The 27,861-nt window shown below is 46.9% G+C and overlaps 1 protein-coding gene across 3 annotated transcripts; it reads left to right on the top strand.

The window, feature by feature from the left end:
* The first annotated feature begins 10,804 nt into the window (after nt 1-10,804).
* Nucleotides 10,805-27,734, top strand: E2f6 (E2F transcription factor 6). Of its 3 annotated transcripts, XM_075984043.1 has the most exons (8): nt 11,079-11,167; nt 14,523-14,634; nt 16,744-16,798; nt 19,149-19,365; nt 20,364-20,519; nt 22,636-22,750; nt 25,675-25,822; nt 26,417-27,734. In XM_075984043.1, exons 3-8 carry the CDS (start codon nt 16,792-16,794, stop codon nt 26,434-26,436), a joined length of 663 nt encoding a protein of 220 aa, XP_075840158.1. In that variant the 5' UTR covers nt 11,079-11,167; nt 14,523-14,634; nt 16,744-16,791; the 3' UTR covers nt 26,437-27,734. The 3 variants fall into 3 exon arrangements, with proteins under 3 accessions (XP_075840157.1, XP_075840156.1, XP_075840158.1); XM_075984042.1 differs by lacking the exon at nt 14,523-14,634 and having other exon boundaries at nt 10,805-11,167; nt 26,420-27,734; XM_075984041.1 differs by lacking the exon at nt 14,523-14,634 and having other exon boundaries at nt 10,806-11,167.
* Nucleotides 27,735-27,861: the final 127 nt, after the last annotated feature.

Below are 27,861 nucleotides of genomic sequence, written 5' to 3' on the forward strand. Positions count from 1 at the left end.
GAGTCCTCCCGTCCGGGTCTTGAGGGCGGCCGTGCTTGTGGAGCGACCTGAGCTGGGGCAGCGGCTTTACCCAGGTGTGGGCGCAGGAGGGTACTAACCAACCCTGCCGGTGTCGCGCCCGCCCTGTTCCGCCTCAGCTGCACTCACCCGCAGCCTCCTTGGGAATCTCACAGGGTTCGCAAGCTCGGGAGGGGTCCACGCGGAAGTCGGAAGCCTCCAAGGACAGAGGTCAATTGTTGCTTGGCCGCAGTAGCCCGAGGAGGAGGTAGGGTGGGGGGACGCGCTAGGGAGCAAGACCCCCTCCCTCAGACGGCTCCACCCGACGCTGGGCGTGTCCGTGGACCGCAGGACAGCACCCTTGGCAGTTCAAGAGGACAGAGGTAGAGGACTCGCATTCCCGACAGTGGAGGTTAGTGAGCCCCCTGCAGTAAGGAACCTACCTAAGACCAACAGATGAAGATTCTGGGACCCTGGACACCGCGGGTGGAACCCAAACTTCCCCAGATGCGAGCGTGGGTCAGAAAGATGAGCGCGGGAAGGAAGGAACAAACCTGATTGCCACGGCAGACCTCTCTGCCGCCGCAGAGGTGGTCACAAGCGGCTCGCAGAGGAGGTGGGGCAAATCAAACAACAGAAGGGACCCAGGACTGTCCTCATCATCTCCTCTGCCGCCACCATCCCTTTCTGGGAAGTTCTGTGTTTTCAGAACTCGCCTAGGACGAACCCAGTGCCTTGTCCCCTCCTGCCATTCAAGAACTCCAGGAGGGGTGATGAGGTAGCTCAGTGGGGACAGGAGCTCGCAGCCAAAAACTGAACCCCTCTGTTGGATCCAGGAGTTCCCACAAGTTGTCTCTGACCTCTGCAACACACGTGCACCCACACACAGGAGAAGAGAGAGAGAGAGAGAGAGAGAGAGAGAGAGAGAGAGAGAGAGAGAGAGAGAGAGAGAGTTTTTTTTAAGTACCAGAGCAGATGGCTTGGGCCAGGGTCCTAGAAAAATAGAGCCGGTCTGGCTAGGAAAGGAAGACAATGGGAGAATAAGGGTCAGTCTCCTGCAAAAGTGGGCAGGCTGAGGGATGCTCCTCCTCTCCGTTTTCACAATGGCATTGGCACCAGCTTTCTTTTCTAATTAGGAAATATATTCCAAGCACAGGCCAGACTAGGGACAGTTACGTGAAGAACCCTGTCCTGTGCCTAAGACCCAGCCAAGCCTAACTGGATACAGATGTTTCTGTAATAAAAGTATTTCAAGAAGTTGGGAGTCTAAGTAACCCTGCCTAGGATTCAGCGAGTTCCCCAGCACTGCATGAGCATAAGCCAGGCATGGTGGCCCATGACTGTAAAGCCAGCCCTCCAGGAAATGGGGAACAGAGAATCAGAAGTTCAAAGTCATCACTGATTACATTGAGTTTGAGGCCAGCCTGGGCTAAGTAAAACTGCAGATCAAGAAAATAAAACAATTTCTTGCCTCCCCACCTAGCCTTTTGCACTGCACCGAAAGGGACTTACATGGCTGTGGTAAGGGAGACAGACTTTATCAGCATAACGCTCTCGGTGTGGAATCCCACCCCTTCATTTGTAACCTAGATTTCTTTGTTCTGCTCTGCTTATGAGAATGTTCGGGAGATTCTCCTGACCTTACAGTCTTTTCATTGGAAGTGCTGAGGACTGTCAGGAGCCTGGGACAACTTTGTTTCCATTCTTCTGTTGATGGACATTTAAGTTGACTAGCTTGCAAGAGTGCAAACAAGGCAGAAGTGAATATTCTTGAATTACAGAGTTACTGTTGCATTAATGGTAACCAACATGTTTACTTTGGGGTTTGGGTTAGAAACTGAAGTTGTATTTAAAATATATATATAAAGTTTTATATGCACATACATATACAATGTGCTTTAATCATACTCCCCCATGCCAATATTCTCTCATCTTCTTCTTCCTTCCACTATTGTTTTCATGTCTGTGCCTGTTTGTGTGTGTGTGTCTATGTATGTGTGTCTGTAGGGGGGTGTGTCTGTGGGTGGGTGGGTCTGTGTGTGTCTGTGTCTGTGGGGGTGTGTCTGTGGGCATATGTACTTGTGTTTAATGAGACAACATGATCCCTGGGATCATGGGAGAGTTATTTGCCTGAAAGCATCCTTACAGTTTGGCTGCTCATCTGCCACACAAAATACAGGCCAAAAGTGAGCAAACTTTTTATAAAGGCAAGGAGTAGTTAAAGTTTCCCCAGCATAATTGAGGCCAAGTTCTCTTATAAGTATTTACAATGTACCCCTTAAAACTTTGAAAGAGGCTGGGATGTCATTCAGTGGAAGATGCTTGCATGAGGAGTACTTGGTGGGCCCTGGGTTCTAGCCCCAATGCTACAAAACAAACTAACAAAAATAAATAGCACTGCATTATTAGCGCAAGGCTGTAAAAGCAGAACCTAACAAAGCTACAGTCAGCTTGCTGGAGAGGAAAGAGACTCCAAGTCCCTTCCTCTTTCATTCAGAAGGTCATCGCCCCACACACAAAAAGACAACCACTTTCAACAAAAACTAAAGTACAATTGGGCTCAACATTAAACTTAATATGACCACGGTGTTGCACTAAGTGGGAGGAAGCACCCCCTCACACACAGGCTTCTCTCTCATCCCTATGCTCACATACATTTCTTCCTCTGTGCCTTTTTATCTGTGTGTACCCAGCAATTCCCTGCACACATAAATGCATGGATGCTTCCTGCAAACCTTCACTGCTTATTATAATGACTTTGAAACACTGAATGCTAACTTTGAAAATCTGTAATGAATTTTAGGAATGCATAGGCTCATACCAATTAGGCAGTAATTAGGAAACAAAGTGGGGCTCACTAGAAAAGGCGTTGATTGTTTTGTAGCCTAATGAACCATCTCCCTGTTCCGAGTTCATTAACTTAAACACCAGCACAAAAGAGAAGCGCTTTTGATTGCTTTTTCCTGGAACTGAACCTGACTGGCTGATTTTATGTCTTTATTGAACTTGAGCCAAAACTTGAGAATAGAAAAAGAAGTAGTTTCAAAATATATTCTTAAATGAATCGAATCAACCTGATTTAAAAACGTTTTATTATTGACAGGAATGGGGCCAAACCAAAACCTGTGGTGGCTGACCTCAAACTTACTAAGGAGCTGTCAGTCTCCGAGCCCATTCAGTGATTTGAGGTCTTTTCCCTAGAGGCCGTGAGGTCAGCCAGGCAATTAGACATGGCTTCTGGGCACCTTTGTCCCTTCGCCCAGCATTAGCCTTTCGGTCGCACACACATTCCTCTCTGCCCCATTCATGCCCTTCGTCCCGTGCATTCCTTTCTTACGAGGCTATTCATGTGTGGCTCCATCCCCTACACACATGTACACCTATAAATGTGTAAAGCACACACGGCTCTTTCCCACATACATCCGTGACTCTCCATGGTACGTCTTTCCACACACACGGGCCCTCCCTATGTAGCTTGTGACTCACACGTTTCTCCACTTGATCACAGACACACTCTCCTTTAGCTTGTATTTCCTGCATGCCCCACTCCTCTCGAACATTTAACTTTCTGCCATACACGTGTTTTCACACCACTTTGCCAAATGCAAATTCATTCTCTAGTATCTTTGTGTATTTGTCTAGCTGGATGCACACGTGCCAAGTAAGTAAATAGCCTTTAAAAACTAAGTGAAAATACAGCGTTCGTTCATTTCGAGCTGTGGCGGTTATTTAAGCAGTTGGAGCCGGCATGCAAGTGGATGCAGCTTTTGGAACCCCCACTTGTGCCTGTCAAGCAGTTTAGGATCGTGTACAAGTCTCCTGCCACTTGTTTCTATACAAAGAAGGCTTTTAAATGGCTTGAGGGTCCTTGATGTTTGTTCTCTGATATAAGTAAATTGTACCCCGTTTATGTAGTCAAGTGGCACTCCCTAGGGTGAGTGTGTGCCTCCCCCCATAGAGAAATGCGTACATCCAGTTTCCTTAAATGATCCCAAGATGTAAGGGTGAATAACCACTAAGGCTGCCACAAAGGGACCCCAGACTTACTAACTCACAGGCAGGGATGAAAAAGATCTCAAGTCAAAGTGTGAGCAGGTTAGGGCCTTCTCTCAGCTTCCAGAAAAAAACTGTACAAGCCCCTCTTGTTGGCTCTCTTCTCCCTATGTTTCTTTACAAAGTCTTTCCTCCATGCCCCTCTGTGTCCCAATTTATTCCTATAGTGATACTAGACACATGGGATTGGGTTCCAACCTAAGAACTTCATTTGATGTTAATTCATTGTAAATATCCCCTCTCTAAAGAAGGCCACATTATAAGCTATTGTTATGACTGAGTTGGGTGAAGGGACATAGCAGACTTTGATTTGTTTCTGCAAATGGTAGTTTATTAGCAAGAGATAATAATTCTAAACTCTACCTTTATTGATAATAAGTCTGGAGCTGGGGATGTATCTCAGTTTATAGTGCTTGTCCAGCATGCAGAAAGTGCTGAGTCCCCAGCACTGTATTAAACCAGACCAGTGGAGCATGTTTGAAAGCCAGTCTGGCAAACGTTGAGTCTCTATTACAAATAGTGTACCAGTGGTCTGACTTGGCAATTCCTCATTTCAAACTTGAAGTCTGAATCTAACCGAATCTCCTCCACTCCACCTTTCAAGGGATATAGCCCAACACACACACACACACACACACACACACACACACACACACACACACACACACACACACACAGGAGGGCGGGGGAGACTGGACTCCTAAGGTGACATTGCTCCACCTGGTGGCAAGCCAAGGAAATTGACGGTGCATTCACTGAGTACGGCAGGTCCGCAGCAAGGTGCTCCTGTAAAGAAATCAGAGGTAAAGCCAACATAGATATCAGAGGCAGGGTGCATAAGATTAGCAGTTAAATGAAGCACTTTAGCAACCAACAGATCACCAAACAAATGGAACAGAAAAAAATTAACTCGACTCTGACAAGACATTCCTTCAAAATCAGGCTGCAGAATTGCACTTCCATAAAAACCACTCTGGGCTGAGCCAACGGGATTACAAATTCCAGAGCAACCTGGACTACACAGGAAGCTCAAGACTAGCCTGAGCTACACACTGAGTTCAAGGCCCATCTGGGTTATAAGGTAAGACCTTGTTTAAAGATGAAGAGCGGGGAGAAGTAGCAGGAAGAGGAGGAACAGGATGAAAGAAAAGAGGGGAGGAGGAAGGGACAGGGAAAGAAACAAGAAGAGGCAGGGGAAGAGGGGGGCAGGAATGGAGGAAGGGAATAAAAGGAAAGAGGGGGAAGAGGGAGAGGAGGAGGAAGGGGAAGAGGAACAAGAAGAAGGGGGAGGAGAGGGAGCAAGAAGGGAGGAGGCAAGAAGGGGGGGACGAGTATTGTGTGATGTTTTACTCTTGGCTTTTGGGAGAGAACCACCCAGCTTCCAAATAAATCACACACACGAATGCCTGGTCTTAGCTTGGCTTGTTTCTTGCCAGCTTTTCTTAAATTGTCCTGATTACCTTTTGCCTCTGGGCTTTTATCTTTCTCTATTTCTGTATACCTTTCTTTAGTTCTTGCTTTAGTTCTGCTGTGTAGCTGGGTGGCTGGTCCCTCATGTCATCCTCTCCTTGTTCTCTTGCTCTTTCTTCCTTGTTTCTCCCTCTATTAATATTCTCTGCCTGCCAGTCCTGCCTCTTGTTGCTTCTGCCTCACTACTGGTCATTCAGCTCTTTATTTATAGACCATCAGGTGTTTTAGACAGGCAAAGAATCACAGCTTCACAGAGTTAAATAAATGCAGCATAAACAAAAGCAGCACACCCTAAAATAATATTACTCAACATTTCCTCTTTTTTCTTTTTAAACAAAAATGAAAAATTTTAACTTGAGTATAGTAAAACAGTATGTATACAATAAGAACAATGATCACGTAAAGATTACATTCACAATGTACTGAATTCCAATTCATTTGTGTCTGGTAAATTTAAAGAAAATATTCCATTATCTATCCTATCTTAAAGAATCTAAAGTTTTGTACCTAACTTACTTTCTAGCATATCTAAGAAAAAGTGCAACTATAACTATCTAGTTTTCAACTCCATCAAAAACATTAGGAGGATATTTTATTTAAATAAACAAAAGTGCATTGCAAATGACTTCCAAACTCCTTAGAAAGGACAGAGACATCTGACTGCCTGGATAGTCCCCAAAGTTCTTTTGCAATGTTTGGGCATCTATCTTCAGCCTAAAGGCCCATAGTCTCTGGAAGACTTCTCAATGAAGAAGGAAATTTGAAAGAATGTCCCACCTACATTGACAGTTTGTCAACCACTTTCTTCTGCATCCTGCAGAATGTCTGGCAGTTTCTTCTGTGAAGCAGGAATCCTGAAGGACCATCCCAACTTGTCTTGGTAAAATTCAGCAGTCACTTTCCTGTGGGTCCTGATTGTCCAGGTTTAAAGAGCATACTGTCAAGAGGTCCAGGCAAGAGCAGCTTCTTGCCCAAATGGCTAGCCTTGCCACATTGAAAGCAAACACCATAAGGAGTTTCTTCAGCATCCATCATCTCTGAAGTAAGTTGGTGCTGCAAGAGCAGATGTGTCTCATTGTCATGAATAAGCCAAACTTAGCAAAACATCTTAACTGTTTTGTAGGTCTTTGAAAGGTTTAAAGACCATCTATCTATCTAAAGTATATCTCTATATGATCTGGAAAACATACCCAGCATATTCACAAATTTGATTGTCATAAATCACTAACTACTGACCTGTGTTTCTTAATTATCCTAAATAGTTTATAATAATAATTTTCAAAAACTAGAATTTTGCCTTACATTTTTAAATGATCTGCATAGGTACAATACCTTAAACAAGAACAGAAACATACATACAATGTGTTGTAACAAAAATAACCTTAAATTTGTATCAATATGTAAAGATCCCTTAAACAAGAATAGAAACATATATACAATGTGTTGTAACAAAAATTACCTTAAATTTGTATTAATATTCAAAAATCCTTTAAACAAGAGAAAAACATATATACAATGTAACAAAATTGACTTTGAATTTGTATCCATATACCAAAATCCATGCCAAGGCAAAATATCTGCGATTACCTATTTTTCCTATATTCCTATATTCCCCTAAACTATAACAAACATCCATGACCCACAAAATAACCAAAAGCCTCCCACAACCCACTCTTGGGAATGTGGACATTGTGTTTTCTAGACTGCCTTCTGCTGAATGTGGGTCAAGACATCTTTAGGGTCCCAAAGGGAAAATTGAGATAATGACTAAGTCCTGTGAAGACCAGCATTAACCTTTGTTGATAGATATCACCTGTCAAGATTCAGGAGGTCTCCCCTGATCAAATCAGATCCAAATCAAACTGGAACAAATCCACAGTCTCTTGTTTCCTGGGGGAAGGGGGGGCGCTCCTCCAAAGCATTTTTGATTCTCATTTGTCAAATACATTTTTTTGACTTTTTTTTTAAAGTTAAGACGTTCTTTAAATATCTACCCTGGCTTATTCCACAGTCCCACTTTCAGTTCCAGGTCTCTTAGCAGCTTCCCTTAGCTTCTCAGCAATCAAAAAATTCAAAATCAACACAAGTGCATACAGGATTCAGACTCTCTGTGTATTTCCCATCTTTATGTGGCTTTTTTCTTTTATATTACTTTTACTGTCTCTTTAAAGACTTTACTAATTTTTAAAACTATTTCTTTCTGTAACTGCCTATAGCCATTTTCTTTCTTAATTCTATGCACATTGTAAAACACACTGGAACTTCTTTAGAGGTTTTCTTTTTATATCTGAAACTCTTTTACTGTGTATCTCTAGTCTTTTTTGATCACACAAGCACATTTTAGACTATTAAGCTACACCTGGATCTTCCACATTCTCCATAGGCTGATTCCGCCCACTCTCGAGCCGAAAGCCAAGAATTACATTAAACTTTCCTAGCTGTGAAAGCCGGTACCTGTGATCCCACATGCAGTTTTTACTTATCTTGTTAGTTCTAGTTTCTATTCTGTCTGCTGAACATCAGCAACACTTAAAGGAGCCATACCCTTCCCCCCCCCCCCCAGTTTTCTCAGGCTCTAGATGGATATTTGAGCCCCAACTTGGTACACCAAAATGTTGTGTGAAATTTTATTTTTCACTGGGTGTCACCCAGTTTCCAAATAAATCACACACAGAGGCTTATTCTTAGTTATGAATGCTGGCCTTAACTTGGCTTGTTGCCAGCTTTTTAAAAATTGTCCTGATTACCTTTTGCCTCTGGGCTTTTATCTTTCTCTATTTCTGTATACATTTCTTTAGTTCTTTCTCCGTGGCCTGCTGTGTTGTGGCTGAGTGGCTGGTCCCTCATGTCCTCCTCTCCTTGTTCTCTTGCTCCTTCTTCCTTGTTTCTCCTTCTATTTATTCTCTCTGCATGCCAGCCCTGCCTATCATTGCTCCTGTCTTGCTATTGGCCGTTCAGCTCTTTATTAGACCATCAGGTGTTTTAGACAGGCAAGGAACCACAACTTTACAGAGTTAAACAAATGCAGCATAAACAAAAGTCACACACCTTAAAATACCACACTTAAAATTTTGTCACACACCTCCCAACAGATAAGGGGAGGGGAAGATGAACAGGAAGAAGGGGAAGAGGGAGAGCAGGATGGGAGGAAGGGGAGAAGGAGAAGGAGGATTGATACACAGGTTTGAATAAGAAGATTCTCTGTGTGCACAGAAATAACTCTGTACATGAAGCAACATTTAAGTACCTCTCTAATTATAACAGCAGCTACAAGAAAACAGGCTTGAATAAAACACAAAGGCTATAAACACTGCCGGTGTGGGTGACTGCTTTGTCACTCTAAGCATCATTCACCTTCCCTGTCTCCAAAGGACATTATGTCCATTACAACACACCTGCTTATTGAGTGAATCCAATTGTAACCTAGTCAGGGTCACCATTGCTGTGATGAAACACCATGACCAAATGCAACTTGGAGAAGAAAGGATTTATTTGGCCCTTTCTGCCCTCATGAAGTCCCAGGTCTCACTCCAGCGGCTCAGGCACTTCCCTCCAGCCCAGAATTTCCACGGTGTGCTACCCTTTCAAACACACAGAAGCTGGAGACATGGCTCTGCAGTTAAAAGCACTTTCTGCCCTTCTGAGAGGGCCAGAGCACCCATGAACAGAGGCTCACAATCATTTGCAACTCCAGCTCTGGGGGAACCTGAAGCCTCAAGTCTCTATTGACATTGCACTCATGTGCACACACACATACACATGCACACACACACACACACACACACAAATAAGTAAATAGGGGCTGGAGAGGTGGCTCAGTGGTTATGAGCACTGATTGTTCTTCCAGAGGACCCAGGTTCAAATTCCAGCACCCACATAATGGCTCACAACTGTCTGAAGATCCAGTTCCAGGACACCTGACATCTTCACACAGACATGCTTGCAGGCACAACATCAATGCACATAAAATAAAAGTAAATTATTTTGAATAAAATTAAAAAATGAATAAATCTTTTTAAAAGTATACATGTCTTGCCAGGTGTATTGGTGCTTGCCTTTAATCCCAGCACTTAGGAAGCAGAGGCAGGAGGATCTCTGTGAGTTCCAGGGAGCTCCAGGATGGCCAGAAACACATAGAGAGACCCTGTCTCCAAACAAAAAGGTACCCATCTCTTTTTAAGTAAATTATCCATTAAGTTGTTTGACCCCCCACAGCAACTTTATGCAATAGGAACTCCCCATTTGACAAATTGAGAAACTAAGGCACAGAAAGGTTTTAGCACCTGGCATAAGACCTTCTGATTTGAAAACATGTCTTATGACTACAGGTAAATTTTTTTAAGCTTAGTTTTTGTATGCAAAGGTGTTTTGCCTGCATGTAAATCTGTATACCATGTGTGTGCCCGTTGTCTATGGAGACTAGAAGAGGGCATTAGATCCCCTGAACCCAGAGTTAACAGATGGTTGTAAGCCACCACGTGGGTTATAAGAATTGAGCTAGGGTCCTCTGAAAAGGCAGACAGTGGTCTTAAAAACAGAGACATCTCGTCGGGCGGTGGTGGCGCACACCTTTAATCCCAGCACTTGGGAGGCAGAGGCAGGAGGATCTCTGTGAGTTCGAGACTAGCCTGGTCTATAAGAGCTAGTTCCAGGACAGGTTCCAAAACCACAGAGAAACCCTGTCTCGAAAAACCAAAAAAAAAAAAAAAAACCAGAGACATTACTCCAGCCCCCGGTTAAAATGTTTTGTCTGTCTCCTTCACTGGAATTTGAGATCCAGTCTGTCATATTCAAAACAGTATCTTCTTGAGCCCAGTCCAATACCTGACACAATAAGGAATCAAAAGGTGATTCAGCAAATGAAAAGGTGTGGAGGAGGGGAGGACTCTGGTTTTGAGACAAAGTCTACCACAGTGAGCTTCGAATTCAAGCACATAATCTCCCCGTATCAGCCTCTATGGTACTGGGCTTAGAAGCATGCGCCTTCCGGCCCCTCCAGGGTGGCTTGTTTAAGAGCATGTGCTAAGCATCATTTGATGCGTAGTGGGAGCCCGACAGTCAATCACCCAACATCCCTGGGCGCTGAGAAGGTACAGTCCACGGGTAGGGGATTCGGGAACGCCCGTTCCGGTCCCCCGAAATCCCTACTCCGCCTCTTTCTTCTTCCTCTCCATCCCCTCCGAGGATCCATCCTCCGGGATGCCGGGATACCGGGCCGCCAGCAGCCGGCGAGGACCAGTGTGCGCGGGAGAGCGCCACAGAAGGCGGTGCGCATGTGCAAGGGCCAGCGCACTGCGCATGCGGGAAGATGGCCGGCCCGGGAACCTGAGCTCCCCCGCGGTCACCCTGGTCCCCTCCGCGCCTAAGCGCATCGGTGGGCGAGTGGGACCGCGGCGCTCCGTGGGTGGAGCCGAGGTACTCCGTGGGTGGAGCGGGCGGCCGGTCGCGGCGCCCAAAGGGGCCGCGGAGCCGGAATCGCGCGCGCCGAGCCGCCCGGGAAGGCGGGAGGGCGCGAGGGGCGCGAGGGGCGCGGGGCAGCATGAGTCAGCAGCGACCGGCGCGGAGACTGCCCAGCCTGCTGGTGGATCCGGCGCAGGAGACGGTGCGTCGCCGGTGCCGGGACCCCATCAACGTGGAGAGCCTACTGGTGAGCGCAGGCCAGGACCACCGGGAGTCACGTGCTGCGGGGCGCGCTCTTTCCGTCCGGCCCTCTGCACTCTTGTCGCTTGGGTGCCCCGGGCTCTTCCTGCAGCTCCCCATCCACGGACCGCCCTCTGCTTTTTACATATTTCTATTGCATTACTTACTTTGTGGGTGGGCGGGCGGGAGCGTGGATTCCACGAGGCAACTTGGGGAAGTCTATCCTTTGCTTACACCTTTGTGGTTCGCAGGCTGGAATTCAGGTTGAGTTTGTAAAGCTTGGTGGCAAGTGCCTTCCCCGAACTGAGCGATCTCGCCCTCCCATCTGTGCTGTTTGATTGGGGCAATGAAAGAGCGGCAATTCCCACCATTCTTGGCTTCCTACGGTTCTCGGGGCTCCTGCTGGGTCCGTCCTTTGTCCGCTTCTCCTGTTCGCTGTTTTCTCTCCAATATCCAAAGCCGTTCTGGCCAGTCCCGTGCCAGCTAGTTCACGAGCACGGTCTGCTCACAATAACCTTGAGATTGTTATTCTTAGAGTTTGTCAGAACTTGTTCTGATGTTCTGATGTTGTGTGGCTGGCTTGTGGCTAGGTAATGAGGAAGCTGGAGGAATCTCAGAATGACTGCAGGTGACAGCCTTTCCCCTAATTTCTTTCCCTTCTTTTAAAACAGTGATTTCTGCTCGGTATCCACTTGCTCTTGCATTCCCACCCAGTCTTAAGCACTCTGTAAGGTTGTTCTAAATAAGAGCTCTGTCGGTTTTTGTCAATTCTAGTATCGGTTTCACACCTTATCTTGTTTAACAACTAGCCACTCACTCTTGGCTGAGAATTCTCTGCTGTGTTTTTGACAGCCACTGTGGGGGCCCCTTGTCCCCTTCTCTTCCCTTTTCAGACATGTGGGTGCCATCCAGGGTTCTCTACCCTCTGTTCATGTAGGTGGCCTATAATATTCCTGACTTTTGGCCTGTAACCGCGGTGTTTTCCTGAGGATTTCCTAAAGCCCCTCTAAATGCTCACACTGGTAAAACAACACTTAACTTTCCATACTGCATCAAAAGATACTGCCCTCTGAAGTCTTTATTCTAATCCAAGCTGGTGATTTCAGTAGCATCAGGGTAACTCCCAAATCCATACATCTTCCCCAGAGCTGTCCAACTGTATGTTAGATGTACCTACTTAGATCTAAAACTTAAGAAAAATATGTCTGTGTGGATGTCATGTGTGTACTGGTGCCCACAGAGGCCAGAAGAGGGAGTTGAAGTTAGCAAGAGGTTTTGAGTTGATATGTGGTTGCTGGGAACTGAACTCAGCTCTCTGGAAGAGCAGCAAGCGCTTTTAACTGCTGAGCCATTTCTCCAGCCGCAGATCTCAAACTCTTACATCCATAGCCAGATTTAGGGACCCCTTCTTACCTAGGAAAGCATTCTCTTTCTCACATCCCACCCCAGTGGTGGCACACCTACCCTGCTGCCCAAGCCAGCACTCTAGACTTTGCTGTTGCCTTTTTTTCTTTTCCAGAATTGGCCCCTCCCCGCAAGTCTCTGAATTAACATCAGTAGAGCTACCTCTCTTCCCGTCATATACTATCTGGCACTACAGTGCCATCCTGACCGATTTCCTGCCTCTCTTGCTCCCCTCACTGTTGATGTGAACTTCACCCGTAACCAATGATCTCATGAAAGCGTGTTTCCGATCTCATTTGCCCAGAGGAATTCGTTGTGATTCTCTGGTGCTCCCAGGACAGGGTCGAAACCTCTTAATATAATCTAGCTGCAGGTTTTTCTTTCTTACATTATTCTTCTATGGTTCCATACTCTGTCCAGGCCTCGTTTTCTCAAGCTGACACCCGTGTATACATTTCCATATTGTCACCAACATGTCTGAAGTCAAGCTTCACGGGTAACTTGTCTTTAGACAAGTGTCTTTACCCTTCCTTAGCCCCCAGACCATTCTATGCTCACTGCTCCGTCCTCTGCAGAGCTTGGGTCTTTACGCTCATTTCATGCTACCATGAAGATCTGGCCACGCACAGAAACATTAAGCAAGAAGTTAATCAAGTTGGCGACTCTGCATTTTCTTGCCTGTAAAATAGTGACTTAACATGTCAGTGGTTTTTTAATCGACTAAAACAATGCCAAAGCTTAATAAGCCATTGCGCGGAACAGTTCCGTGTCTTGCTGGGTGCTGGTTGCCAGGATGAGTGGCTTAAACCTGGTGTGGGCTCTGGAGCAGGGAGAAAATAGCGCTGGAAGGAGGTGAAGTTGGTTTACACATTAGCAGATAAGGACGATCTGGGTGGGTGACATTAATGCGGTCACCTGGGAGAGATCAGTGTTCCCTGAGCTCATGGAGTATTGTTCCGACGCAGGGAGCTGGTCCATAGAAACCTCTGCATAGAGAGAATTAACCATTTTGGAGACAGTGCCTTGGACGTTAGTCTCTACAAGTCACCTTTCATTTTTTTCATCCACCTTTAAAGCTAGCCAGGCGTGGTGGTCCTGCTCTGTCGTGCCAGTCCTTGGGAGACAGAGGCAGATGGGTGATGAGTTAAAGGCCTGCCGGGGCTGCATAGCAAGTTCCAGACCAACCTGGGCTATACACTGAGCTCCCATCCCCATTCTTACCCCAGTCCTCCAAACCGAGAAGATTCCGAAGCCACTTAATCCGTATATAAGGGGGATGGGGCCAGGGGATGGTGATGCTTTCCTGTGTGTTTCCAGATGTGACATAGAGGTGTTTTTTTTTTTTTAAAGATTTATTTATCATGTACAGTGTTCTGTCTGCATGTATCCCTGCATGCCAGAAGAGGGCACCAGATCTCATTACAGATGGTTGTGAGCCACCATGTGGTTGCTGGGAATTGAACTCAGGACATCCGGAAGATCAGCCAGTGCTCTTAACCTCTGAGCCATCTCTCCAGCCCACACAAAGGTTTTTAAATGTGGAAACGGAGCATCAGGGAAGTAGTTTGGAACACACCAAGTGTGTAACTCCCTCATCAAGGCCATTGCGAGTGTTCTCTGAAAGTCCTGAGGTCTCTAATCGTGTCTACTGGGGGGTGGGGGGCTTCTGCCCTCTATCCATGTGGCAGCAAGGTGGGTTGGTGGCTCTGCAGAGTATTGTGCAGGCATGGTGAGCACACTTATGTGGTCCTAGCACTCAGGAGGCTGTAGCAGAAGGATGGCATATTTAAAAACAGCCTGAGTTACATAGGGAGTTCTAGAATAGCCAGAACGTAATAACAAGAAGCTGTTTGAGAAACAGGAGGGATTTCATACAAGGGAAGAAAGCCAATGGTGGGGTGGGAACCTGTTTCCTGTGTCACTGCAGGCAGTATACAATGTATCTACGTTTATTGCAGAGTATGGAGCAGGAGAAGGACTTCCTTTCTTATGTCTCATTGGAATGCTGTCCCTGTACCAACCTGCGAAAGCAGAATCGCTGGCCCTCTAAAGGAAACGGGCAGCCGATAGGTAGGCAGTCTGTGTACAGGGCTTGGCCCTGTATCTCTGGGTTAAGAAAGGCAGCTTCTGCAGCAGGCAGCTATGAGTGCGTAGTAACACTTCTGAATACTTGTTGACACGCTTTTCACATCAGTGTGAGGAGGCTGGACTTGTTACTCAATTCGAGAACCTTGCTATGAGGCAGGAGTGTGTGGCTCAGTTGGTAGACTTACTTAGCATGCGTGTAAGAACCCCAGTTCAATCCCAGGACCAAATGAACCGGCATTGGGGTACATATCTGCGATCCTGACACTCAAGAGATGAAAGCAAGACGATCAGAAATTTAAAGCCATCCTTAGGGACAGGTTGAGTTTTGAGGCTAGTCTGGGCTATGTAAGAGACCCCCTTCTCAAAAAGCCTTGTATGCCAGCAAGATAGCACAGTAGGTTATGGTGCTTGCTGCCAAGCCTGGCAGCCTGGATTCAAACCCCAACCAAGAACCGCATAGTGGAAAGAGAGCACTGACTGACACCACAGAGTTGTCCTCCGGCCTCCACATGTACACCACAACACATACATGCACAAAATACATAAGTGTAAGAAGGAGAAGAGGACCCTTGCTTCAGCGGCCAGCCTTGTCTCGTACTGTGTTTGGAGAAGGCTCTGTGTAAAAATAGCAATGACAGTTGGTCATATTTCCCTGTGGTCGAATTTCCCAGGTCTGCTTCAGAGCTCTCACGTCGGATATCATTGCCGGCAGTGTTGAGTTAGTCCCTGCCCACAGAAGTGTCAACTTCAGGGTTGCACACCCTGTAGGCCACCTGCTCATTTTAGTCCTAAACTGTCCTAAAACTGGTTTTGTGGCAGGATGTCATCTCAAGCTACTACCGGATGTCTGTCATCTTTTTCAGAGGTGACAAGACTCATATGCAGAGGCTCTGTATAGCTCTGGTGTGAGCTGCTTCTCTGTTGCCTGCCTGGGCTCTGGCTGCCCCACCCCTAGCCCACCTGGGTTCTGGCCAGCCCACCCGGACTCTGGCTGGCCCACCTGGGCTCTGGCTGCCCCACCCCTGCCCCAGCTGGGCTCTAGCTGGCCCACCTGGGCTCTGGCTGCCCCACCCCTGCCCCAGCTGGGCTCTAGCTGGCCTGCCTGGGCTCTGGCTGCCCCACCCCTAGCCCACCTGGGTTCTGGCCAGCCCACCCGGACTCTGGCTGGCCCACCTGGGCTCTGACTGCCCCACCCCTGCCCCAGCTGGCCTCTGGCTGGCCCACCCTACCTTTAGCCAGCTTGCTGTCCCTTTCGTGCCATATTTCTTAGACCGAGAATGAGATTGTGTTGTGGTCTTGTTCAGAAGTCTTTGGTGGGTCTCTGCTGGTTAAAACAAGACTTTGGCATGGTCTTGATGTGCTTGACCATCTCTTCAGGTACAAACCTGGACCATTCCCGTGTGGCTATAGCGTGTACCCAGGCAGAGAACAGTATTATCTCTCTATCCATAGCATGTACTGCTTGGAGTCATGTCCTAACTATCATTCTTTACCGTCTTCTCCCCAGCACCTGCTGCGGTCAGTATAAGAGTGTCTGTCGGGACTTGTTTCCCACCTAAGTACCCTGTCTCCCACCCGCCTGCCTTTATCCACACTGAAGTCTGCAGCCTGAGAGGCCTGAGCCCGGGCGGGCCCTTAGAGAGGGAGTCAGACACCAGGTAAAAAGGCGGAAAGAATGATGGTTAGGACATGACCCCAAGCCACACAGGGCTACAGAGCCTCTGCGTGTGATTCTCGTCATCTGACAAACTGCACCAGCTGTAGTTTGTGAGGATTCATTTTCTCTCGCTCTCATTACTTAGGGTGGAAAGGAAAATTAAAAAAAAAAAACTATCATGGCCTGGCATGGTGGTCCACGTTAAAGGTGGTCCACCTTTAATGCCAGCACTCAGGAGGCAGAGGCAGGCAGATCTCTGAGTTCGAGGCCAGCCTTGTCTACAAAGCAAGATCCAGGGTAGCCAGGGCTACACAGAGAAACCCTATCTCGAGGGAGGATGGGGAAACGGATGAATGTATCTTAGAACAATAGTAATTCATTTGCATTGCTGCTTATAAAATGCTGTTTGTTTTTTGTGTTTTCTTTTTTTCCAGCCATCAAAAATAACGATTAACCTAGAGGAAAACGTGCAGTATGTGTCCATGCGAAGTAAGTCGACTCCTGAGTAGGTTTGAGTGTCACGCTGTGAACGTGGCTAGATTTTTGTTTGTTTGGTTTTTAGTTTGGAGTTTTTTGTTTTGTTTTTCTACCAGCCTCTGCTTCCCGAGTGCTGGGGTTAGAGGCATGCACCCCCGCCACTACCCCGGAACGTGGTTGGTTTTGCGCGTGCACAAGGTCGTAGAACAGAAGTGAAACGATAGTGAAGGGTACCTCCGTGACTGAGTTGGGGTGCAGTGACATTACTGTACGTGTCACCTTCGCCTCCTATCCACGTGGTATCTTGTGGCCCCTTCACTCTTCCTGGCTCTACTCTGTCATAGGTTCATGTCTAGGGTATCAGATGATCTTTGTGATCGATGGCCCCGTCATTGATTTCCTCCTGATTTGGTTCCTGCCACGAGGACCCTTTTCATTTACAGACGCCCAGATATAGATCCTACAGACTGTCCTTTGTTTCCTTCAGTGTCTGCCACCATCTGCCCTGTGGCTGGTCAGCAAGCTGGGTCAGCTTGACCCTTGAGATGTTTCTTTCTCTTTTTTTAATATTTTATTTATTATTTATACAGTATTCTGTCTGTGTGTCTGCCTGCAGGCCAGAAGAGGGCACCAGACCTCATTACAGATGGTTGTGAGCCACCATGTGGTTGCTGGGAATTGAACTCAGGACCTTTGGAAGAGCAGGCAATGCTCTCAACCACTGAGCCATCTTTCCAGCCCCCTTGAGATGTTTCTTTCCACTGTCCCACACCAGCTGATTAGGGCATCTGTACTCGAGTGACTAAGCTTCAAAATACAGCTGTGGATTATCATCCACCGTGAACAAGGAGGCCAAGGCCCAGAGAGAGTAATTAAGCAGCTTGCTTAAAGTCGGTGTCCACACGGTTTGCTCTGAAGCCCATGTCTTCATCCCGTCCATGTAGACCACCTCTTAACCGCCAGTCTGGCTCTCCCAAGCCCAGCCAGGGCTCTGCTGCCTCTTCCCCTCTAGCCTGAACCCCACTGTGATCCCACTTCTCAGATGCCACTTTGTCCCTCCTTGGAGTGGGGAGCACCGTGCACCATCTTCCTGTGCTGCTCCTAGCATCCTCCTCTGTGAGCACCCAGTCGTTCTCCACTCCAGTGAAGATGGCTTTGAATACCACTCAGCATACCATGGTTTATAGCAGATCTCCTTATCGGGTCCACGCAGTTCTCTTGGTGGGGGAGCTGTCCCCCAGCAGAGATGTTCAGTTAGATTTGTTCTTTATAAAATGGCTGACACCCTCGGAATGTGCTTAACCTATGCTAATAATAGGACTAAAACTTACCCAATAAATGTCTAGCCAGTGAGTGAGTGTAAAATGAGAATAATGAACCCTGGCTTGTCTCATAAGCATCATTCGATATCGTGTTCCCAAGTACCGCGATAACTCAACAGATTCTGCGTGAAGTTAAATGTTCAGCCTTTAAGAATAATGAAGTACACCTTGGCATGGTGTGCACACCTTTAATCCCAGCACTCAGGAGGCAGAAATAGATCTGAGTTTGAGGCCAGCCTGGTCTACAGAGCAAGTTTCAGGATAGCCAGGGCTACACAGAGAAACTCTGTCTTGAAAAAAATCAAAGGAAAAGGGGAAAGAATAATGAATGAAGTACATTTGCTCATACATCATGATCGCGATTTTAAAAGGTCATATTAAAAACCATTCGCCTCGAGAGATGGCTCAGTAGTTAAGAGCACTTGTTACTCTACCAGAGAACCCTGGCACCTCCATAGTGGCTCGCAACCACTGCAGCTCCAGTTCCAGAGGATCCCTTGCCTTTTTCTGACCTCAATGGGCGCTAGACATACACACGGTGCACACACATGCAGACAAAGCACTCATACACATAAAATAAGTAGATATTTTTAACATTAAGAGAAACCGTACCTGTGACCTGATAATGTTGCTCAGCAGTAATGCGCTTGTCTGGCACCTGTGAAGCCGGGCTCACACCTCAGCGTGCCCCAAAGAAGAAAGAATACCAACTGTATATTGACACATAAACGTTTGTCAGATTATATGTATGAAATGAGGGCATTTGATTCTCTAATCATTTCTAATCCTATGCCTGAGAAGCAGAGATGATTACAGAAATTTCTTGAAGGAATATGAAACTTGCGAAAATAGTTACTAGAGGAAACTCACTCCAGCCTTTAAGGGAACCTAATGCCTTTGCTCAGACCAGCCGAGGCCAGTGTGCCTTTCATCCATTAGAGAACTGTTGCCATAGAAACTAGCGTGGGTCTCTGTTGCCGTCTTCTGTGATCCTAAGGGACTGAGCATTGTCAGCTCATGTGCCGTGCTCTCGTTCGCAGAGGCTCTGAAAGTGAAAAGGCCCCGTTTTGATGTGTCGCTGGTGTACTTGACTCGAAAGTTCATGGATCTCGTCAGATCTGCCCCCGGGGGCATTCTTGACTTAAACAAGGTTGCCACAAAACTGGGAGTCCGAAAACGGCGTGTCTATGACATCACCAACGTCCTGGATGGAATCGAGCTCGTGGAAAAGAAGTCCAAGAACCACATTCGGTGGATGTGAGTTTACGTCCGTTATTCCCGTTCTTTCCCCTTCTCATTAGGATCTGTCCAGCTGCAGCAGTGTTCGGGAATAGAGAATGAGGCTTTTATGATTCTTCTTAGGCAAAGACTGGGGTTTTCTTGTCTCGTAGTGTACTTAGATGTAAGTGACTACATAGGTCTAAACGGGAACATTAGGTGTAGAGGAATATCATTCAGATGGTGTGGAATAGTTAAATGGAATAAGGGGGTTAATTAACTAATTTTCCCTATAAGATGCTAATAATGAAACATCTGATAAAAGAGGAAATTTTAAAACTGTATTTTCTTAATGTGAAATTAATAACAGAAGACATGATTCCCATGGGGCAGTAGAATACACAGCCAGAAACCCAGCCCCTTCCTGGCTTGGATTGGTTTTTTTGTCTGGAGAGGAGCAGGCATCTGCCTTCTTAGCAGGTTCACTGCATGGCGGTGGAGCAGGTGAGCGGACACTGCCCTGAGGGTAAACACACACTCCACGGCCAAAAGGCAGTTGCTAAAGAGTTGGCGTGACTGGGAAGGGTCTCGTAGAAAGGAGCCTGAAGCTAAGACACAGACAGAGCTGTGTGTGCACAGAAAGCTGTATACTTAGGAAAAAGAATTCCGGCATTGAAGTACATTAGAGATACAATAGGCAATGTCAAACCCAAAGGTCTTCAGATGGCTAAGGAATGGTTGAGGAAAAGTGCCTGAAGGACACTGGTTTAGGACAGAATGAAGGCACGTTTGATGAGAACTGTGTCAGCCGTTCTGAACCTTTAATCCCAGACTCGGGAGACAGAGGCAGGTGGCTTTCTGTGCTGAGGCCAGCCAAAGCTATATTTAGAGAGACTGGCCCAAGAAAAGAAGGATGGGCATAACCACATAGATGGTGTTAAAGGAAATGCAGACGTTCTCCCTTAGCCTGCTCCCCTCCACAGGCAGCCTGCTTCCCTTCTGGCCCCTGCTGACTGCATGTCTGTTTCCTTCCGTAGAGGATCTGACCTGAAGAACTTCGGAGCTGCACCCCAGCAGAAGAAGCTCCAGGCCGAGCTCTCGGACCTGTCGGCCATGGAAGACGCCTTGGACGAGTTGATTAAAGATTGCGCTCAGCAGCTGTTGGAGTTAACCGACGACAAAGAAAACGAAAGATATCCTTCCATCCAAACCTTTGTAGAGTTTCTGCTTCCAGTGTAGATAGGATGTCTGAGAGAGACTTTGGGGGTTAATTTTCTTATTCGGGATATAAAATTAGGCCCTTAAAAGTTAGAGTAAACACAAGTACAGTGCTGTGGCTTAAACACACATGAGCAATTCATGTTGGTGTTGACTCTGCTCCTGGGCCAACTCTGCATGACGGCCGTTGTCAGAGACACACCCAGTTTGTTGTGGCTTCTTAAAATTAAGGAGTATTTGTTTGTTTGGTTGGGTTTTGTTGTTGTGTTTTTTGTTTTTGTAATCCTGGATGGTAAATTGTTTATCAGCTATTGTGAAAATCAGGTTTTCCCTAATCTGTGAACTAGTTTCTTTCTGAAGCAGACTGTGCTACTGAAGTTTGTCTGCGCTCATCACTGTATGTGGAAGCCTTGTGGAGCAGGAGCTGGGAGGGCCTAGGCCTGGGAGCCTGCCCCTGCTGGGCCCCCAGACCATCCTGCTGGCTGTGACTCTCAGTGCCCTCTATGAGTGTCAGTAATTCTGCTCCCTCCTCCCTCCCAGCAGTCCAATCCTATTACCACAGGACAGAGCTTAGAAAATCAAAGCCAGGGCTCCCAGAGACTCGCAGCCACGCAGAGACTCTAGTCTAAAAGGAAGAAAGCCAGAGCAGCTGGACTGAGGGAGTGCAGAGTATCTGGCAGCCTCGCAGGAGGAGTTGAAGGCACTGAGTGACAGAGAGGCCGTGGGTGTGTGATCACGCCGGGAACTTGCTCTTTGGGGTCTTCCTATTTTGTAGACTTTTTTTTCTGCCTTCTGGAGGGTTCTTACCCAAACCCTGAATGCTTTCTTCTCAAGCTCCCATAGTAAGAGCGAACCCTAGGCTCTTAACAGTGAATGAGTTCACACTGACTGTAGCGTAGGTAGGAATTTGAACATGCTGCTTTCCCCTTTTCTGTGGTTCTGCCTTCTGTAATGGCTGTTGCCCACAATCAGGTATGATCTAAAAAATATTAAGTGAAAATTCTAGAAGTAAAAACTTTCAGTGTGTTGTAAATGCACTATTATTATTGGTTTGTTTGGAGGTTTTTTGGGTTGCTTGTTTGTTTGCTTTTTGATTTTTTGGTTTTTCGAGACAGGGTTTCTCAGTAGCTATGGAGCCTGTCCTGGAACTCGCTCTGTAGACCAGGCTGGCCTTGATGTCACAGAGATCCACCTGCCTCTGCCTCCCAAGTGCTGGGATTAAAGGCGTGCGCCTAATTTATAGATTGAACCTCACTGTAGAAGCGTTTATGAAGAGTGTATGTAGGGAAATGCATGCTATGTATAGGGTTTAGTTTTGGCTCCTGACTACTGAGGATTTGGAACATCCACCCAGCACTCCACCCCAAGGGGATTATTACCTTCGTGAGTTGTGTCTACATTCAGTATTTGGGCTTTGTTCATATCTTTCTCCACAAATTGCTCCAGTCTGTATTTGGTTTAAAATAATTCTTTGTTATAAATATTATAAAACACCATAAAAATCTTAATTTTTTTCTGGGGGGGTATTTTTTATATTTTGCTTATACGAATATTCTGTTTGCATGTATGTATGTGCACTCCTTATGTACCTGGAGGCCCAAGGAAATGAAAAGATAGCTTCAGATCTCTTGGAACCTGAGTTAGGGTTGTGAGCCACCATGTGAGTGCTGGGAATTGAACCTGGGTCCTCTACAAGAGCAGCCAGTGCTCTTAACCACTGGGCCACCTCTCCAGCCCCAAGGATTCTTTTTGAAATAAAATTACCGGGAAGTTTTGGCTTTTCTTTGAACTGTTTACCTTCATTGTAAGTTTGTATCCCATAAAAGCCAAGCTATTTTAGTACCCACATTCACATAAGAGGTGATCCGCCCATGTGTGCTGGTGCAGGCCTTTATTTTTAGCCCTTTGGAGTCAGAGAAAGGCAGGTCTCTGAGTGCAAGGCTAGCCTTGTCTATATAGCAAGTTCCAGGCCAGCCAGAAGTAAATAATGAGACTTTGCCTCAAAAACAAAAAAAAACAAAAACAAAAAAACAGGGGCGGGGCTAGGGGTGGTGTCCTGGCCATCTCATCAGATCCTTGACCAGCTTTCACACTAGCGTATGTCACCTATCAGGACATCCACAGCATCCAAGCCTTCCATGAACAGATTGTCATTGCAGTGAAGGCTCCGGAGGAGACCCGACTGGACGTTCCGGCTCCCAGAGAAGTAGGTAGCGCTGCACTGCAAGGAGTAAAAGAGGGAGGTGGGTTAGCTTCCAGGCCTCTGAGCGCTACAGTCGCTTGTCGTCTGTGTCCTTGTCAAGCTGTGTACCTGTCAGCTTAACTGTGAGTGAGGTGTGGGTGTGCTTCGGGAACCCAGACAGTGGCCAGCAGGACCAGGCGTAGGACGGAGTTTGGCTGGCAAGAGCTGTTAGCCATGCTGCCACTGTCAGGCTGCAAAAGAAACCGCTCCATTAGTCTTCAGGCTCCAGAAGCAATGGCTGGTACGGCCGGAGCTCCGGGGAACTAGCGTGCTACCTACTAGCTCACCAAAGACTGAGAATGAGCTAGACACTGAGTCATGGGCATAGAGCCTGTGTAAGGCCAGCCTTCCTGTCTGCTGCCAGGTACGCCAGGAAGGTTCGTGTTGAGAGTACTTGTCCCCAGAAGGCCACTTGATGAGGACGGAGTCCAAACCAAAGCCAGTGGCCCTCGGCATTCTGATGGCTGGGTGGCCTCCATGCTGCTCATAGGCAGCCGTCACATACGTAAGGATTATTTCCACCACCACTTATCTGCTCATAGGCAGCCGTCACTACGTAAGGATTATTTCCACCACCACTTATCTGCTCATAGGCAGCCGTCACATACGTAAGGATTATTCCCACCACCACTTATCTGCTCATAGGCAGCCGTCACATACGTAAGGATTATTTCCACCACCACTTATCTGCTCATAGGCAGCCGTCACAAACGTAAGGATTATTTCCACCACCACTTATCTGCTCATAGGCAGCCGTCACATACGTAAGGATTATTTCCACCACCACTTATCTGCTCATAGGCAGCCGTCACATACGTAAGGATTATTCCCACCACCACTTATCTGCTCATAGGCAGCCGTCACAAACGTAAGGATTATTTCCACCACCACTTATCTGCTCATAGGCAGCCGTCACTACGTAAGGATTATTTCCACCACCACTTATCTGCTCATAGGCAGCCGTCACTACGTAAGGATTATTTCCACCACCACTTATCTGCTCATAGGCAGCCGTCACTACGTAAGGATTATTTCCACCACCACTTATCTGACAGTGTGTCATCAGTCACAGAGGAGCACTCACTTTTCCCTCAGTCTCATTCGAATTGTGACTTGGTGACGTTCCCTGGTCAGATTTGAATTGAGACAGTGTCCGAGTAACGTTTTCAGGAGGAGTTATTTCCACAGATGCTCAGCTCTTTAAATAGCCACTGATCTTGCAGAACGGCTTTTCTTTGGGGCGTGGCAATCCATTCTACAGGACTTAGTGGGGTTTGGTCTCCTAGTGCTCTGAGCTGCTTGGCCGGAATTGTTAAATCTCTGTGAACCTCTGAGCACTCCCAGTCCCATTTAGAGCTCTGTGATTCAGTCCTCCAGGCTGGCTGTTCTCGGCAGTCTCCTGGATCAGTAGATTATGTATGGCTCTAGTGGGAACTGTGCACCTAGTATAGGGCTTGCACTGTGGCCTTCAACTCGCTCTGGCCTCCTACTTGTCCTTGTAAATAGTTTTGTTGGAACAAGGCCACCTGTTTAGATATCACCCATCTGCTTTCATGCCACCATGGTAGGGTTAAATAGTTGTGACAGACAGCATAGCCTAAGAAGTCATCTCCTCTGTCCGCTTTTTAAAATGTTTTGAAAACATGGGTATGGGTATGCGCACGTCAGTGCAGATGCCCCGAAGCCTTGGTGTTGGCTCTCCTGGCGCTGGAGTCACAGGTGGCTGTGATCACCCTGACATAGGCGCTAACATCCAAGCGCTAATTCTCTGCAGAAGGAGCATACACTGTTTTTTGTTTTGTTTTTTTTGTTTGCTTGTTTTTGTTTTTTTTGTTTTTGAGGCATGGTTTCTCTATAGCTTCGGAACCTGTTCTGGAACTCACTATGTAGACCAGGCTGTCCTCAAACTCGCAGTGATCCGCCTGTCTTTGCCCCCCCCCCCCCCCCCCCCCGCCCGAGTGCTGAGGTTAAAGGTGTGTGCTGCCACCACCCAGCTGAGCGCACCCTGTGAGCCGCTCTTAGTTCCTCAGGAATCCTCTTTACAGAATGACATAGTGGCTGGTGGAGTTTGGGGAACAACATTGTTCCCATGCATTGTCTAATGATAAAAGGTTCTGTTTAAACCAGACCCACCCTGACTTTCCAGCCACAGAGCACAAAGGTGGTTGGCCTGTCTCTCCTACCTGGTACCAGAGGACTTAAGAGGGTCCAAGTCTCTCTGAGAAGCAGAATCTCACCAGCTTGCTTAAATGAGATCCCAGAAAGGGGAGGAGCTAGAGCAACGGTGCTGTCTTGACTGGCCCATCCATGTGGGTGTGGGAAGGGTGGACTTGAGGAGAGCCAGGCCAGCTCCCAATGGGAAAGATGAGGAATCGTACGAAAATGCCTCTAAATATACTCAACCATTTTTTTTAATTTCTTATGGGAAAGCCATTGGAATTTGCTCCTGGGTAAATAAAACTGAAGCCAGAGGATAATAGTCATTTAGTCTAGTTCCTCTCTTTGTGTCTGATGTTTCATCTTTTCCTCTTACATCTTTTAACTGAAGACTGGCCTTCCTGGGAGCTCAGTAACTCTGCACTAGTTTGGAAACCCCGACACCTTCTTGTGCAATACAATGGGGTACTCCAGAGCTCCCTGCCGCCAGAGAAGGGGAGGGGCTTCCTGAGGACTCAGCTGTCCATCTAATAGCTCCAAGACTACTGGCTACCTGCACGGTTAAGAGGTCTTTCCTGCAAATTGGCCAGTAGTGTAGAATGTAGTAACAGTCGAAAACATGATTTTCTCAAATGCACGGTAGGAAGGAAACCATAAGAATAAAGTTCATTGAAAACCTGTGACTAGTGGGTACCAGGGCTCACCTTGATGGTTTCTGTGTCCCTTGCTAGGACTCTATCACAGTACATATCAGGAGCACCAAAGGACCCATTGATGTATATTTGTGTGAAGTAGAACAGAACCACCCAAGTGGTAAAACAGCCGATGGAGCAGGGGCCTCTCCATCTAAAAGCAAACATCGAGAATGCCCAGAGAAAGGTAAACATTCTAATTTTGTGATTAGAGAAACTTTATAGATAACTTGAATACATATCTTTAAGGTTTTTCATGATTTTTTTTAATTATGTCTGTGTTTGCGTGTGGGTATGTGCACATGAGTGCCAAAGGCATTGGATCCCCTGGAGCTGGAGTCACAGGCACTCGGGAGCCAGCAGGTGTGGGTACAGGAAAAAGAGCCCTGGTCCTTGGGAGGAGCGATGGAGCTCTCCACTGCCGAGCCATCTCTCTAGCCTCTCCATAAGGAATCAGTACACTCCTGTAACCCCAGCTTAGGGAATGCTGAAGCGGGCAGATCCGAATTACAAGTCAGTCTCAGCTCCATATTGAGAGTCAATTTGTGGGGGCACCAGCTGGTAGACTCTTGCCAGAGAAAGCTGTCTGCACTCTCTGGCAGGTGCTTTCCAGCCACGGGCTGGAGTTCCCGTTTGTCCTATGAGCCTGAAAAGATCATTCGAAAAGAGAATTCTGTGTGAGAGAAGGTTCTTGACCAGACAGCTTCATTTCTTTCAACTGTTGAACAGTGTGCCCAGCTTCTTCACGGCCTTCACTCCATGTCTTTATGTCTCGTTTCAGAAGACAGGCCTCCTCAGTGAAAGCCGCTCGGAGTGCACAGTGATGAAGGGCCTCCTGCATGGACGGATTATGTCCTGGTTTGATCCTCAGCAATAAGTCTTCATGGAGCGCGCTGGGTCTCCCATTCTAGATTCATAGCAGCGTTGAAGGCCAGTAGTGTTCTTGAGTAGCTTCCTGCTTAGCTTCCTGGATGGTTTCCATGTTCAGAATTAGCTTTGGATAACTCTTCACTGCCTCTTGTCAGTGAGACGGACCTCTGCCTCCTGAAATCATTTTATCACAAAGAATGTCACAAGGACAGACAGACGACCAGCTGGTTGTGGACTCTGCCCTTCCCTGATGGACATTGTCAGCTTCTGAGAAGAATTGCCTTACACTGGCTCACATTCGCCCTTAGGTGTCGTGCACTGGTGAGGTGTACACACAGGGCCAAATGTGGCGCCTTTGTACATATCTGTATCATGTTGAGATTGCTTATGAAATATGTCTGATGACACCTCTAACCTAGAACAACCAAAATAATGTATATAGGGAAAAATGACAGATCTCTACTTCAGTATCAATAACTTATTAGAACCCTCTGGATGGGGTGAGTTTTCCATGTAGGAGTTCCACAGATACACTGTGCATTTAGATCCACGTACTTAAAGTGTTTTATTACAGCTCCCAGTACTATTATGGGAGTCAGATACTTCTTGATTTTAAGCTGCCTGCAGAGTCACTGTGTCCCAGTAGAATGGTGGCGTGCCTCGAAGTGTTGGGGGCACATAAGGGAATGCCCTCGGCAACGGGTCAGTTCACCCCAGGGTGAACCTGGTCCTGGTGAAAAGGAAAGCATTATCACGCTTTCTGCGAGCAGATTTTATAGTGTTTGTGTGTGCAGCCTGGCTCCTCTGTCAGAGGGGCTTCCCTTCCCTGCATTCATTGTACCCTGCCCCCGCTCCAGCTCTCATCCCGCCTTCCCAAACACCTAGCTACTTCTACCTCAGTGGGTAAGTCATTTACCTCTCTGTGCCTCAGTTTACTCAGTAACTTACCACTAGACTGTGAGCTCCGTGAGAAACCTTTCCGTAGTCTTGCTCAGCACCTCGCACCGCACCTAGTCCGGAACAAGTGCCCAATAGACGTCTAGCCAACCAGTGAGCGGGTGAGTGTGGCGTGCGGCCCATGGGACCTGGCTTGTTGTCTCAGGGTCTGGGGAGCATCATTGGTATGTTAGATCTCTCATTTTACAAAAAATTGGAAGCAACTTGAAATAATGACCATGTATGCAAAAAATTCAAGTTGGGAATCCAAAATTAAAGTATTAAAAAGATAATCCTGCCTGGTGCTTTTGATTCACACAGTCTCTGTTGGTATTTTTTTTTTTTTTATTTTCGAGACAGGGTTTCTCTGGTATATATTTAAAGACATTTATTCAGCCTCATGATCAGACTGTTACATTT

The sequence above is a fragment of the Microtus pennsylvanicus genome, chromosome 8 (genome assembly GCF_037038515.1).
Source record: "Microtus pennsylvanicus isolate mMicPen1 chromosome 8, mMicPen1.hap1, whole genome shotgun sequence".
In the NCBI taxonomy this organism is placed as follows: Eukaryota; Metazoa; Chordata; class Mammalia; order Rodentia; family Cricetidae; genus Microtus; species Microtus pennsylvanicus.